Source organism: Hippocampus bargibanti, linkage group LG11 (genome assembly GCF_051943395.1).
Source record: "Hippocampus bargibanti isolate YZ-2025 linkage group LG11, ASM5194339v1, whole genome shotgun sequence".
NCBI lineage: Eukaryota > Metazoa > Chordata > Actinopteri > Syngnathiformes > Syngnathidae > Hippocampus > Hippocampus bargibanti.
In genome coordinates, this window is record NC_142744.1 from 10532093 (window position 1) to 10547604 (window position 15512).

Genomic DNA, 15512 nt, shown 5'->3' on the forward strand with positions numbered 1-15512 from the left:
AAGTACAAGCTATAAAAAGTCATCGCCACACATGAATTGGCCAATTGGGGGCCAGGAGGTTCAAAGATACCAAAAAGAAACATTTATTTCAGATTCAAAGAAACAGCATTGATCGTAAAGAAAAAAATAAACAGGCTATAAATGAAATAGTCACAGATGTATCATCAAATAAAAATTGGGATGCCACTACGAAGTCAAATTAAAAATTATTATTATGAAAGAAAGTTGACATTACAGTTCCAAAGTGTGTTTGTTGACACTGTAGCGGATCCCAAATACATCCCAAAACTAAGATGGTGCCGCTCCTCCTTTGGCTTGGGCACCCCCGCCCCACCCCCCCCCAAAAAATCCCAATACTGTCGTTAAAAGCGCCCCCAAACCACCACGAGCTGACCGACAAAGTCATATGCATTATTTTTATATCCGTCTTGTACATACACGAACACACTCACGCACGTGTTTCTATAAAGTCTCTGCTGTGTAAAATATTTCAGTCCTGAGGATTGAAAAGGCAATGCAGTTGTCAGCTCAGCGTGGGCCACGTGTTCTTTTCTCTTGTCTGCGTGGGCTGTGGAAAGGAACTTAAACTGCAGTACTTTTTGTCCCGACGTGCGGTCGTGCAAACTCCACAAAGTCGTCGATGAGTACAGGCCAGGCTCCTGATGGAACGAAAAACATTGGTGAGGCCAGGATGCTTCTTTGGTGAAAATGAAATATGTTTTGTCTCTTTCAACATATGCGGTTACAGCGGTTACTACATATGAACTATATGGTGCATGAAAGACTCATGGAACCGTCTGAAGCCATAACTGAATTTCGTAGGAGTCAAAAACCAAGCTTCAAAGCTTGCAGTAGGTTTTGTTTCACCAAAATATACTGTCTTGATGTTGATATGATCTGTTTTTTTGTTTGTTTTAAGTGCAATTTTTATTTGTAAAAACAATTTTTTTGGGGCTTGGAGACATGTATTGAGGACGCTGGAATGGATTAATGGCATTTCCATTCACTTCAATGGGGAAAGATGATTTGAGTTAGAAGTGTGGTGACGAAATGCATTTAGCTCGCAGGTCAAGCCAGCACGATCTGTACCATCGAATGACACTAGAGGCTTCTAAATCCCACGACACTTCATGGCTTTCCCGAGAGTAGCCATGCCGAAAACGGAAACCTTTTCTTTCCTAATGGAAAGGTGGTACGAACCTTCTTCGTCATAATTGGACATGTCATCTGTGATCATGGTACTAAAGTCCAACAGCAGGTTCCACGTATCCTTGGGAATCGATCTTTTGTGGTGCTCCTGCAATATCAAAATGGCAGAGTCAGGCCAAAGAAAGCGATCGATGAGCAAGAACTTCCATGAGGCTTCAGTAAGATTGCTTTAAAAATTTGAAGATGACCACGATATTTCCGGTGACATTTTGGTTGGAGTTCAACCGCAGATCCAAGTGCATTCGTCTGATGTGACAGTGCCCTTTAAACGTATGGAAGGAGAAAGGAAAAATGCTAAAGAGCATCTTGGGAACCAATGCGGCGAACTTACAACTAAAAATGTTTTCCATAGGTCGAGAAACTTGAATCTTCCGTCCAATACTAAATTCCAATAAGCAATAGCCATTTCTAAATCTAGAAGAACAAATCAAAAGAAAGGGGTGGGTTAAAATAAAGATTATCAAAAGCGGATTAAAGCACATCATTTGGTGTGTCGCAGTCGCGTTACCTAAACCTTTCTGGCCGGGATTCTTTGCAAAATTAAATGTAAACTGGTAAAAGTCCTTAAATCTTCCTTGATCTTTTAACTCCTGCTCCATCTTGGGCAACTGAGCTTTTAGCTTGTCTATACTGTCGCACCTGAGGAAACACAAGACAGTCGATGATCACGTACAGTCTCAGTTGGACCACAATGTCGCCAGATGACAGGAAGCCAACAAGAATCTGACTCAGGTTTTCAATTTTTCGACTTTGCTGACTCGATTTCAATCCCACAGTCTCACCCTTGCTCTGCCATGCCATCCATAAACTCCTGTTTCGAGAACTCGCACTGCGTCGCGGCCCTAAACTTCCAAGCGATGAGGAGAACGCTTATACTGGCGGGGTCCAAACCGAGGTCGTCGCAAAACTGCTGGATACCTTCTATGCCGATCTTGTTGTCATCATGAGGGTCTGAATGAAAAGGTGCGGGAAGGGGAAGGGAGTATCCATAATGATTACGTCAATAAAGATTTCAGCATAGCAATCTGGGATCAATCTTCTCCAACCCACAACAGGATAATACACTGAATATATTGGTTCAAAGTAGTACCTCGATATCTGTTGTACAGTTGCTCAAGCTTTTTCTTGTCCAAAGCCCCTTTTAAACTGCAAACGTAGAGCTCTGGGTTTTGGAAAAATTTGTCGGTGGCTACCTCTAGTTTCCAGTCATGTTGTGATAGACACACCAATGCGGTCTTCTCATTGGATTGTGTGAAAATCATAAACTGGCGAATTTTATCCTTCTGTGAGGACTTCAGCTTGTTCTGCAAAACGGGAAAAAACAAACAACACAATTACGAGACACCCTAAAAAGCACACAGCCAGCACACAACTACTGCGGTCCGTAAAGTAATTACTTTGGTTTTATCAATTTTGAAGAATAACTAATTGTGGCTCCCCACCCCCACCCAATATCACAAAAAAAATATTTCATTTCAAGATCCTTTGACATACATTCTACATGTCCCCGCTAAATGAATCACAACTATGTAAATTATTTTCCACAGTATTAGTGATTATTTCAACAGTTTTACTAATTCAATATCTTGTTTAAAAAATCTGAGTAGTTCAAAACAAGTTCTCCAATCGGAGACAAGCTCTAATAGGACGTTGCCATTTTTAAACATGTAAACGACACCGGCACTATCAAGACAGGGCATGTGCAGACATGACAGGGCCTGGCTGTTTTGTCCGAACTCTTTTTACACAACCCCTTTAATGATGAATAAAATTCCATTAGATTCAGACTTTTTATTCCCACTGAGCTGCTCCGGTGGGAGTTTCGTCATTACATTTGGTCACTCAGTTTCATGCTAATCGTAATCCAACCAGGCTACTCTGTCATAAATCAGATTAGGACGGTAATGCAAACGAATCTGTGGCTTTTTCAGTTCAGTAGTTCATGTTTTACGAAGTGAGTTTAGGGAAATACATGAACTGTAATTTTTAAACACTCTAAACGTAATGTGAGTACATGGAGTACACATAGATATTTACAAATATGCATACCAAACAGTCACGTCTTTTTTTCAAAACTATATTCTAAAACTTGATGTTGATTTACGTTTGATCAATTGTTCTGATCTCTTAGTTACACTTCATAAAACCCGTTTATTTCTTTACGTGCTGTTTTATGATGCTTTTGCATCGACAGAGCTCCTTTTCATTGTTACTATTGCAGGGGATATTTGACATTTCAATTAGTTTCAATGGGAAAGGTTGATTTTTGGATACAGCTGCCCTAAACAATCTTAGATCTGAAGCAAACTGCCAGATTGACTTAAATAGCCCCATAACATCCCAAGAGCCTACACATTTCAGTAATCAGACGCTAGAACGCGGTCTGACAACTGTGACCAACTGATTATCCGCTTGCTGCCATTTGTTTGGGGAAGGAAACATTTCGCCAAGAGCAGGTCGACAACACCACGGGGGTGTCATTTCCCCTGATCACTTGGCATCAAACCCCTTCAGCAGCTTGGCTAGCTAAATGGACGAGTTGGCCTCAATACCTTCAGCTAGGTAGCGCATGCTAACGCGCCTAATTGCGTATTGGTGGGACCTAGAAGGTCTGTTTCGGGCAATTACGTATTTCTGTCGACTACAAGGACCGCGTTGTCGTGATTATTGATATTTACCGCTGTACACTGAGGTAAGAAGTAACGTTTCTTACCATGTTTGTCTTTGCTTGGCTCCCTTTCCTCCCATCCAGCTGGCTCAAGCTAGTAAAGTTATGACAGAAACAAGTAAGTTTCCGGTTCTTCAGTTCAAAATAAAAGCTTTAATTTGTTTTAGTTGTAAGATTTCGAAGAATATTTAATTAGATGTAATTTCGATTATTTGAGATAAAAATATTTACATGTATGAATTAATATATGGTGGAATGACATACGGTTAGTGCACGTATAACCAATAGCTATCTTTCTTTTATAGTTAAGTGATTGTGTCGGAAGTGATTCATTGCTCATTGCTTCAACTTAGCTTTTTATCCGTGCTGGTTAAGTTCCTCGTTACTCTGAATGTTTAGAAAAGTACTGGAGCGATTTCGGCTTAAGTGGAAGTCATACCGGCACCGATTTTTGCCTTGGATTGTTTTGAACATTTCTAAAAATGCGAAAACACTTAGACATGTTAAATGGCGCTCCGAGGACAAATTGGTCCCGGACGAAGAGGTCTCACGCAACCTTCTGCATTTCTTCAGAGTTCTCCACAGGACGAATCGTCGTGTGGAGGTCGGTAATTTCCACAGCCAGGTAATAAGTGACTACGAGCGGCGAATACATGATGCTATGTTCCAATCACTTGGATTCTGCATCAACCGAAAGCCCAGTACACTTCCCGGTGCAGGAAATGGAGTGTTTGTAACCAGGGGCTTGGTACCCAAAGGACGAACAGTTGCCATGTATCCTGGAACAATCTACCAACCACATGAGCCTGTTCTCCTCCAATCCATCAAAAACCCATTTGTCTTTCGGTGCATCGATGGCGTCTTGGTTGACGGAAAGGACAAGGGGATCTCCAAGATGGTGTACAAGTCCTGCAGTGGCAGAGACCGAATGGGCCCTTTCGTGACGAGTGATACTACCTGGCTGACAGTCACTCCTCAGAATCCGATGGCCGTGGGTCAGTATGTGAACAACTGCTCTAACGAGAGGCCCGCCAATGTGTGCTACCAGGAGTATGACGTTCCAGACACACTTCCCATAGAGTTTTGGTGTTATCTTCCCAATGTCAACTACAGCGCATGTTCGGAGAGACCTCGTCGCTGTGTGGTCCTTGTATCACTCAGAGAAATTACAGCAGGAGAGGAGTTGTTTTCCAACTACTACACTATTGTGCATTAGACGAATCAACATGACACGAACCTAATAAGTACCAGACAGAACAAAGTATCAAAAAATAAAATGTGTCTCCACAGCTCTTTGTTTGATTGTTAGACTAGCCCATCTTATCGTAAAACTGCGCATGTTGTAATGTTACTGTGGGGTCCAGAAATAGCTTCACTTGATTAAATGCATATTAGATTCACCAACTAGAGTCCTTGAGGGGGCCTATCCTCCATTTTTCATGGCTCCCGTATAATGATTGAAATGATCAGTATCATTATCAGCCTTTTGTATTTTCCTCTTCACATCCCACCATCACCGCCTTTGACGTGAGACGAAATGTGTTCCAAGACAACAAAATTCAACGCATTTAGAAAGACTTGACACAGTTTCACGAGAATATACACGACGCAAGTGAAGCTGTGTCAGTACGTTCAGGTATGTACGGTGTCAAGTTCTCCGTCTGTGGCAGTCCCTTGCCCAGTGGTAAATGTGACCTATGTCACCCACCACCAGTCCAAGCATAATTATAAATAGCACTCTGCATTAATTGTCTCTAATATGCCACTTTGTGCATGTTGTGGATTTAAAGAGTGAAAAGTTGTGTCCATAATGTGTAAAATCACTTCAAATGACTTCTACTGAGTGTATTTTACAAAGATTCCACCGCATATACATGTATATTAATATATAAACCTTATGTGATTTTGCTGGCCAGCTTAGAGACATAAAAATATATAAAATAGTTACTTATGAGGCAAGACATGAACAATATGGTGTTCTGACTCCCTCATGAATTCTTCTATTCCAGGACAAACTGTATTAAATCGTGATTGGGGCCCAAGCGATGCGGATTATTATTATTATCATTATCATTATCATTATCATTATTTATTATTATTATTATAAATACCTTTGGTACTTCATGGTAAGATCAGAGCATTGTCATCAAATGGTGAGGACAGTTTTGCTTCTTTGATTGTTGCTGTGCCGATGACCATTTTGTGTTTGGGAGCCTTTTACTGAGCGAGTTGCTTGGTCTGTCGCCACAAAGGGACATAAGTCTTCTTGTGCCGGTCCCAAGCCGTAAAAGTTTGGCCAAAACAAACATGCGGATCATACCTCTAAAGATGGAGGTCACTGATTCGCTGTGGCGACCCCTTAAAGGGAAAAGCCGAAAGGAAAAGATGTTTCACTAACCACGTTAACTACACTTCGAAAAGAATCTTTAACGCGAAGAGCATAAAAAGCAAAGAAAAAAACGTTATCTGGTGCGAACTTTCATAGTTTAATAACTAAAATCACTACATGGGAATGATTTGTTTTTCATAAAAATCACAAACAAATATGAGAAACACCCATCAGGGTAAGGCAGTCAAGTAATACGCCACTAAAGACTACATAATCATCTTATTAAATCAATACTGATATGTATAAACCTTTACTCGACGAAAATTTGTTTAAAATATATAGACTATATAGACTCTTATCAATATACTAGACATGTTTTCATTTAACCATTCTTTTGGCTGAATGACAACGATGTTGCGCAACTCACACACCATGGGTTGTCCTTTCCCAGGCACCGTAGTTGCCGCAGTACTGTTGATTACTGCAAGATCCCTCCGCTAATAGATGTAGTAAACTATGATTTTAATTTATATTAATATACGTAGATATTATTTCAACGAACCGACACGTGTTGTGTAATGATACGATGTGAAGCAATAAATCCATACTAGAGGAACAATAATCCCGATGATAGCGAGTACTCTATTCTAACTGCGAAAGTAGTTCGGTCGCATAAAGGGAGTTGACGTCGCCATCAGCGATCTTTCCAGTCGCATGCCGAGCTTGGATACGTATCATGTCTAACGATTGTGCTGATTACAACAGGTAATTAAAATTAATGCGATGGATGAATATTATTGCAACGCGCGGATTGAAATCGTGTTTGTATATATTTTTCCCAATATATTTTGTCGACTAAATAGAAAGCAGCAAAGGCCCCGAGGCCAACGTTAACGGAATTGGGGTAGCTAACGGTTGGCTAGTGTACGTTCGCGACGAGCCATTTTCCTCTGTAAAATCTGAAGACGATATTTCCTTATGGATGTGTCATACGAGGTGTCTGTAATGCTCCACTTTTAAATGTGAATCAGGTGGACTCTGGTCCGATGGAAGTGAATGTAATCCCAATTGTCATCAGACTGTACCGTACTGTATAGGCCCAACTGGCCGACATGTTGGCTCTGTGATCGAACCGTGGACTCCATGTTGAGATTTTCCTCGGTGTCTGTACACCCGTAAAATAATTTTTCCCCCAATTTGGGACGAAAGTCCAGACGCCGATACGAAACCCGCTCTGTTACATAAGCGGCATTTTTATGCCGAGGGGTTTGGTATGTAGTTGATCAAGCTCAGCCTGTTTTTGCAACAGTGGACGAATTGCTTGACTTAATTAATTCATTAGTCATTTACGGCTAAAGTCAATTCTGATTTGTAGTGTATATTTTTTTGTCTAAAAATACATTGTAAATTCGACACGATTGCGCCATAACCGGGGAGTCTTCGCAGCACCACGCGGTCGCACCACGTGGTTGCAGGGGCTCTGGTTAGTCGTTTGGGACGGGTGGGGTGGGGGCGGCAAACCCCCCTTTTGAGGCATCTAACCATTGAACAGATTCTGACTTGTGTTATTAGGTAAACATTCTCCCCACAGCGCATTTTCCCAGAGCAGTATGGTATCTTAAAAATATTTGAGTATGAGGGAACAAGCGGGTGACCATGACCCTTTTCCTGCAATTAATAAGAATCCAATCCACTATGTAGTATCACATTAACGTATCAATATTAGATGGAGTTTACAGAATTGGCCTTGGATGACTGGTGGCAGTGAACATTTGCCTCTCTGTTGTCAATTATAGACATTGTCATCATGGCCAAATATTTTGAAACCTTTAGTATTTTTTCTGCAGTCATTGTTTTCCTTTCAGACTCCCTATCCTGGGTTCTCTGGAATCAAATCTGCACATATGCAGTAAATACTAGAATGTCCTATGAGAAGGCAGTGCCAGAGCATTTAAGACAACCATTAAATATTAAGAAGATAAATTATGGGTAAATCTATTGATTTACATACAATCGCACCCGATTAATCGTTTTTTTTTTTTTAATGTTCCACGGCCCTTGGAAATGTTTGAGCAACTACCACTTGTTTCCCCAACAGTAAGTGTGCAACCCATTGCACTTACCATGGCGTGATCTTTCATGCTTCGCTTTACCGAATAAACATGCCAAGAACATTCCACTCGTTGTAAGGGCAGAAGCGTCATCGTTTGTGTTGCTACAGTTAATATAATTTGCTGCCTTATCAACCCAACTGGTTGAGGAAGATGGCTGCCTAACTGAGTCTCAGGCCAGTTTTCTTCCTTGAAGGGAGTTTTTTCTTTGTCTTCATGTGTATTGCTTATGTTGGTTTCGTGGGGACTGTTTCTTTTGAAACTACTTCGTGTAAAGTGTTTAGAGATGGCCTGTACAATGAATATAAATACAATCACATTTAATTTTGTCTTTACAGCGACCATGTGGGGCCAGATGGAATGGAGCCAGATGGTGTCATTGAGGTATGGGAACTTCGCAACCAGTTCATATAGCGCAGTCTCCCGACACATTTGTTCATATAAATTTTATTTTCAGAGCAACTGGAATGACATTACGGACAACTTTGATGACATGAACCTAAAGGAGACGCTTCTCCGGGGAATTTATGCTTATGGTTTTGAGAAGCCTTCAGCCATTCAACAGAGGGCTATAATCCCTTGCATTAAAGGTACAGTCAATTATTAAAACTGCCAATGAAACTGGAATTTTTGAGTGATATGATGCTTAAACATCTTTCGGGACTTACCCAATTATGGGGATACCTTTTTCTCCCTGATCACTCATGTAGTCAATGTTTCCCAACCTTTTATTGCGCCAAGTTACATATTTTTTACATCCGCACACCTCCAAACATCTTAAAATTATTATTGTCGCTGCCTGACTGAATCGTATCCGAAACAAGTTCTCGCAAAGTGAAAGTGTTATTTATGCGCTTGACAACACCCTATACATTTTCAACCGGGTTCAGGTCAGCCAAGGTCGCAAGTCAACTGAGTAATTTTTTTAGGTTCTGAAAACGGGTTGACCGCTTTGGTTTTAGGAGCATGTGACAAATCCAGTTGGAAAATAAAGTCGGGGGCTACACCTCAACCCATTTGTGACCTGGTTTACAATGTCAGGTTCAAACAAAAGCGTAAAATGGCGTCAATACGTTCATGTGCCCTTTCTCTTGATAAGTCACTGAACTTGGGAACCTGAGCGGACACCCTCAGTGCGATCAATGTTCAATCCGATAGCAATGAATGAAAATTAAACTGGCCAGCCCCTTTGTGAAAAGACGACAGCTCATATTCACAAAAAAGGGAAATATTGTTTGGTGTATAAAAAACGCATTTTGTTTTTACGATGTCTCAATATCTCCTTACAATATTCCTGCATATTGTCATGCATCAAGACGCTGAGACAAATCAGATCCCTTTTCAAAATGAAATATTTTCAGTGTCGGATAACAAGTCACCCGACACAAAATGTGTACTTGTATGACATGGAGGTGCAGTTTTTATTGTGACCACAAGAGGGTGCCCGAATTGCACAAATCGTGGTTCTTAACCTTGTGAGTTGTACCGAACCTGGCCAAGTCATATTCAGTTCACCAACCCTTCAATTTTTTTTAAACGCAAATTCAAGACAAAACAAACATTCGTTAAAAACAAAAAAAGGGAAATCACTAATTGATGCACCATCGCAACAGTCACACGGGTACTACGCAGCAAAATAAATTTCCTACAGCACTGGTGTGTCAAGCAATCTCATGTGATCACCTGCGGCCAGCGCTGGACAAGTGGGCGTGACATAATCGACACGTTAATTCGGGTATGTCCTAACGTCCATTGCAGTCAAACCCCTGAGCGAACCCCCCACATAGCCCTTGGAAGAGACCTTATCAATCACACTTTATTTATATGCTGTTTGTCTTGGGACAACGATATTTCTTTTTTTTTTTATGTACTTTGGTGCAATGTTTGGGGGAACAATGACTAAAAAGTATAAACAAATGACTACATGTGGCATTGGTTTTTCCATGAATAATTCTTGTGCCCCCTTTTGTCATCAGGCTATGATGTCATTGCCCAAGCCCAGTCAGGCACTGGCAAGACGGCCACATTTGCCATCTCTATCTTGCAGCAGCTGGACATAGAGCAGAAGGAGACTCAGGCTCTGGTCTTGGCTCCCACCAGAGAGCTGGCTCAGCAGGTATGCTGTTCCTGAAGGTCATGACTCATGAATACCTCAGCAGTGTCTCAGACCTAAGCAGCACATTGAGGAGACTATTCAGATCTAAAAGGTACCGTTCTTTAACGACTTGTGTAAATTCTGCCAATTTAAACCCCTTAGCCCTCTTAAGATTTGGTGTAGTCCCAGTCCATGACTGCACTGGTCTAAAAGGTGATCTGGCTCATCTTCCTCTGTCTTTTTTTTGGGGGCGGGTGCATTTGTTGGTGTGAATAACTGGGGTGACGTGATGGCATACCATCTTTCGGGACTGACTCTTCGTGTTGAAAGCTCATGACACACTGATCACTCTCCAGTTTGTCTGCACGGGGGTTGTCGTTTTTCCGTGTTACTCTGAGCCTGGTGTACTCGCTTTTCCCTACTCTTTAGATTCAGAAAGTCATTCTGGCCCTCGGTGACTACATGGGGGCGACTTGCCACGCCTGCATTGGGGGGACCAACCTCCGCAGTGAGATCCAGAAGCTTCAAGCTGAGGCTCCCCACATCGTTGTGGGCACACCGGGCAGAGTGTACGACATGCTCAACAGGAGACATCTGTGTGAGTGCAATGCTGGGAATTTTTTTTTTAATAAATAACCATGAAACGAGATGACGCCTCATGCTGATCCATTCTCTCACAGCCCCAAAATGGATTAAGATGTTTGTACTGGATGAAGCTGATGAGATGTTGAGTCGAGGTTTCAAGGATCAAATCTACGAGATCTTCCAGAAACTCAGCACAAACATTCAGGTACGACTATTTTTAATGGACATTGTTAGCTTGCCTTTCGAAGATTTCAAAGATGGTTTTTCAACGTTGTCTCCAGGTTGTGCTGCTCTCGGCCACCATGCCTACGGATGTGCTGGAGGTGACCAAGAAGTTCATGCGGGATCCCATCCGCATCTTGGTGAAGAAGGAAGAGCTTACCCTCGAGGGTATTAAGCAGTTCTACATAAATGTGGAGCGTGAGGTAGGTCTGTTTACGGGCAGCGCCGACTGAAAAACACGCCTTCTCTCTTAAAGCACCCTGCCCGAACTGCAGAAGCCGAGCCCCTACACAGGGGCTCGGCCGATGTGGGTGTGTAAGCACGGGTACACCAGAGAAGGAGATTAAAAGACACAGTTTCGGAAATGAGGCGTGGAGGGACCTCTTTCTTAATGTCCGCTCTCCATTGTCTCGAGATTCTGTGCTACATGTTTTTTTTTTTTTTTTTTTTTTTCACCGACTTAATTGTGACAATTTGCTAAAGTGGCTGAGCTTTTTATTTTTGCGCCGGCGTCTGACCACAGGAGTGGAAATTGGACACCCTGTGTGACCTCTACGAGACTCTGACCATCACCCAGGCTGTGATCTTCCTCAACACTAGAAGAAAAGTGGACTGGCTCACGGAGAAGATGCACGGTAGAGACTTCACAGTTTCTGCTCTGGTAAGATGAGTGACTATTATTCGGGTGGACCAAAAATAAAATAGTCCTCTGAAGCAAATTTTCAATTTTAATCAGTAAACTATATAATAATAATACATTTCATTTATAAGCACCTTTCAAAACTCATGGACACTTTACAGTCATAAGATATTTTTTTCTGTGGGTGAGCAGCAGCAGCCACGCCCCAATGTTAGTAACATAAAGTAAATTATAAAATAATGTAAACATATTTAATAAAAATCATTTAATAAAATAAGACCTAAAACAAATTATTCGGGTGGAACCAAAAAATAATGGTCTTAAACAAATGTTCAATTTTAATTGATAAACTATATAATAATAATACATTTAATTTATAAGCACCTTTCATAACTCTCAAGGACACTTTACAATCACAGGATATTTTTTCTGCGGGTGTTCACTCGCCCCGGAAGTAGCATAAAGTTTAAAAAACAACTAAATAACAAATAATATAAGAGTCATGAATTCTTCAGTGCTTTCTGTACCCTCTTTGTGACATGAAGCAGTTCTAGTTGAAATGGGAGAGGATCAAAGCTAAAATGAGAAGTTTCACTGGAAATCCTTATGATTATATCTATTTTTTTAAATATCTTTTTATAGCTGGGTTGATGGTTGTTGGTTGCGTTTTACAATTAGAATAATGACATTGTTTGGCAGAATAACAAGCATTTCAGTTTTTTTTTAATTCTTTGTGCTTCTTTTCCCCACAGCACGGTGATATGGACCAGAAGGAGCGTGATGTCATTATGAGGGAGTTCAGGTCTGGATCAAGCAGAGTGTTAATCACGACTGATTTGCTGGTTAGTATCAAACGGACTGTCTTTTTTTTCTTTGCCAACTATTGTATATTGGGGGGGGGGGGGGAGATCAAACAGCAAACCATTGCAGGGCCTGAATGATTTATCTTGAGAAAATAGTAACCTCAATTTACACCTATTAAAGTAACTTGAAATTGATGTACCTGTGCTGTTTTCGCTCTGATTTCACTCTGACATCCACTTACCGTATTTTCCAGACTATAAGGTGCAGCCAAAAGCCTTCATTTCCCTCAAAAGTTGAGCCTGTGCCTCATATGTGAAGTAATATTGAGCCACAACAGGTCTCGCATCTCCTGTCAGCAGCCACTGACTCCATTTCACCCCATAGAAGTAGTGTGTGGTGCATACTGGGATATATACAAAAACAGCGTTTCATTTCAATAATCTCTTAAAATTACTTGGCAAGGTGGATTTTTTTTTTTTTTTTTTTTTTGCCATAATTTTCAGTTTTTGCCACTGATTATAGGTGGAAATATTGGCATTTTTTTTTTTTTGTATTTGGTGTTTCGAAATGAAGAAAATGAATTTATTTCTGAAAATTATAAGGTCAAAATATTCCATGAGAACCTCTCATGAACATTAGTGTTGTAAAGGAAGATTTGCAAGTTCTGAAAAGAACCGTGTCATATTTTTGAGCCCATAAAAAAAATTAGAAAATACCACATATACTATTTTGCAATTTGTATTTTAATGTTGGACATCAAATAAGGAAAAATATGGTGAAATCTGACTGTTTAGTTGACATTTCTTTTAGCGCAGCACCATCTATGGATGCATTACATAACCCCAGCCTTATAATGTTGGCGTGCCATTATATGTGGGAACGTTTTTAAACATAATGTATTTAATTGAAGGTGTGCCTTATGATCAGGAAAATACGCTAGTTTTTTTGGGTTGTCACTCATACCGCCCGATTTAAATAAGTACATGGCCTAAACTGTCAAATGTTCTCCCAGGCTCGCGGAATCGATGTACAGCAGGTGTCCCTGGTTATCAACTATGACCTTCCCACAAACCGCGAGAACTACATTCACAGGTGACTTCACCCGCAGAAAAAATATCCTGACTGTAAAGTGTCCTTGAGAGTTTTGAAAGGAGCTTATAAATGAAAATTATTATTATTATTATTACATTCCTGCTGAGCGCTTCTCCCCACGTGACTGACGCCCTCCATCTCCATCCCCAGAATTGGCCGTGGCGGTCGCTTTGGTAGAAAGGGAGTCGCCATTAACTTTGTCACTGAAGAGGACAAGAGGATTCTGCGCGACATTGAGACATTTTACAATACTACGGTGGAGGAGATGCCCATGAATGTGGCAGACCTCATTTGAGCTTTGTTTTTTTGTTTGTTTTCCTTGACAAAACACAGTGATAGTTGACTGTACACTTGCATTGTGCTTATTATTCCAGGAGGTGGGGGAGGAGAAAAAAAACAAATAAAACAAAACACCTTATCTGATGCTCGACCTTGGATCTGAATACTTTTGCGAGGTGATTTCTACGGTAGTCCCACTCGGGTCATTGTAGGCTTTGTTCCCTGCGCAGTTTTTGGCTGGTTGGAGCTATAAAGCCATGGGGTGTGTTATTGTGGTCTTTTTCAGGCATTTCTTTCCATGTTCTACTATGCGTATATTCGATGTGCTCCACCATTTAGTAACCTTCTTGTGGACTAAAAGGTACAAGTGCTGTATAAAGTCTGCAAATTCTGTTATGCTAACATGTGCGATGTGTTGTGGGCCTGCATACTTAGAGGCACTTGTCACGGTATTATATAATATAGTAGATTTGTATTTGCTTTTTTGTGAATTGTTTATTTAAATGTATCATGTTTTCATCTGACTTGCCGTCAAAATGTCTCGGTTAGGCCATAGTTTGCTGGTATTTTACAATACATATTGATTTATATAGCGTGTTTTACTCACGATAGATGGGTATATTAGCATTTAGCGACATGCGCACCTCTCTCCCCTGCACTACTTTTCAGATATCTCAAATTATAAGAATGTCTTAATAAATGAAAATTGCTGTAAGATGCTGTTGTAATGCTTTGAGGTTTTGACTCCACCTGCTAGCGATGCAGTGGGTGCCCACTAATCTCCCCCCAAAAAATTAATACAGGGCTATTTACAATGCATTGAGTTCAATTTACGGTAGACGTATTCGTGTTTAAGGCCACATGCAAAATCTCAAGTAAAATGACAAAAAAAAAAACATTTTTTAAAGACTCGTTTTATTTCAGTTCACAAAACCGCTTGCATTATCAGTCACATGTGACATTTTTCTTCTCTGGTGTTGAATTTTACATGTAGCTGAGCAGATGTTTTTCATCAGATTGGCCATCCTTTGGATTCACAACTAGGACTACAAAAACATCTCCACTTTGCATTGTGATATAAACCACCCCATAGTCATTTTATTTAACTTGAGGCATTTGAGTATCCAAGAAAATAAATATTTAATCAAATTCTGCTAGAGTTCAACCTTTAATCAAATACTGCTAGAGTTCAACCATAGCTTAATGAAACGCAGTATTCCCTCCTACCTGCATTGTTTGGGGTCCAGCACCACCTTGCAAATCGTGACAGGTGTAAATTACAGTTTAAAATGCAAAGTGATGACAAAAGCGTGTATATTTCCATCTAAGATTTTGAGAGACATGTTTATTTTCAAGGAAACATATTAGGATTTTTTCCCTCTGCCAATTAAATGCTAAAATTAATTAGACCAAAAATGATTTTCATATCATAGTTGTGTTGCGTTTTACTTTTAGAACTCATCGTTCAGCCGTTTGAG

At 40.6% G+C, this 15512-nt stretch overlaps 3 protein-coding genes and 3 non-coding genes across 6 annotated transcripts; 5 read left to right on the forward strand and 1 right to left on the reverse strand.

The window, feature by feature from the left end:
* Positions 1-59: 59 nt before the first annotated feature.
* On the reverse strand, positions 60-4000 carry dcun1d1 (DCN1, defective in cullin neddylation 1, domain containing 1 (S. cerevisiae)). The gene is made up of 7 exons (XM_089008604.1): positions 3923-4000; positions 2300-2513; positions 1992-2160; positions 1718-1848; positions 1541-1623; positions 1201-1297; positions 60-659 (listed from the first exon to the last, which is right to left on the reverse strand). Exons 1-7 carry the CDS (start codon positions 3923-3925, stop codon positions 583-585), a joined length of 774 nt encoding a protein of 257 aa, XP_088864730.1. The 5' UTR covers positions 3926-4000; the 3' UTR covers positions 60-582.
* A 218-nt stretch (positions 4001-4218) lies between these two features.
* setd9 (SET domain containing 9) lies at positions 4219-5775 on the forward strand. Its single transcript, XM_089008603.1, has one exon. The coding sequence runs from the start codon at positions 4269-4271 to the stop codon at positions 5091-5093; it is 825 nt and encodes a 274-aa protein (XP_088864729.1). The 5' UTR covers positions 4219-4268; the 3' UTR covers positions 5094-5775.
* A 1090-nt stretch (positions 5776-6865) lies between these two features.
* Positions 6866-14749, forward strand: eif4a2 (eukaryotic translation initiation factor 4A2). Its single transcript, XM_089007361.1, has 11 exons — positions 6866-6971; positions 8656-8701; positions 8775-8907; positions 10294-10433; positions 10842-11010; positions 11093-11202; positions 11279-11422; positions 11743-11880; positions 12612-12701; positions 13676-13755; positions 13906-14749. The coding sequence occupies exons 1-11, from the start codon at positions 6943-6945 to the stop codon at positions 14048-14050; spliced, it is 1224 nt and encodes a 407-aa protein (XP_088863487.1). The 5' UTR covers positions 6866-6942; the 3' UTR covers positions 14051-14749.
* On the forward strand, positions 8950-9021 carry LOC148891520 (small nucleolar RNA SNORD2). The gene has a single exon (XR_016116551.1). It is a non-coding gene; the product is annotated as a small nucleolar RNA SNORD2 (small nucleolar RNA).
* Positions 10692-10763, forward strand: LOC148891521 (small nucleolar RNA SNORD2). Its single transcript, XR_016116550.1, has one exon. It is a non-coding gene; the product is annotated as a small nucleolar RNA SNORD2 (small nucleolar RNA).
* LOC148891522 (small nucleolar RNA SNORA81) lies at positions 11460-11650 on the forward strand. Its single transcript, XR_016116552.1, has one exon. It is a non-coding gene; the product is annotated as a small nucleolar RNA SNORA81 (small nucleolar RNA).
* Positions 14750-15512: the final 763 nt, after the last annotated feature.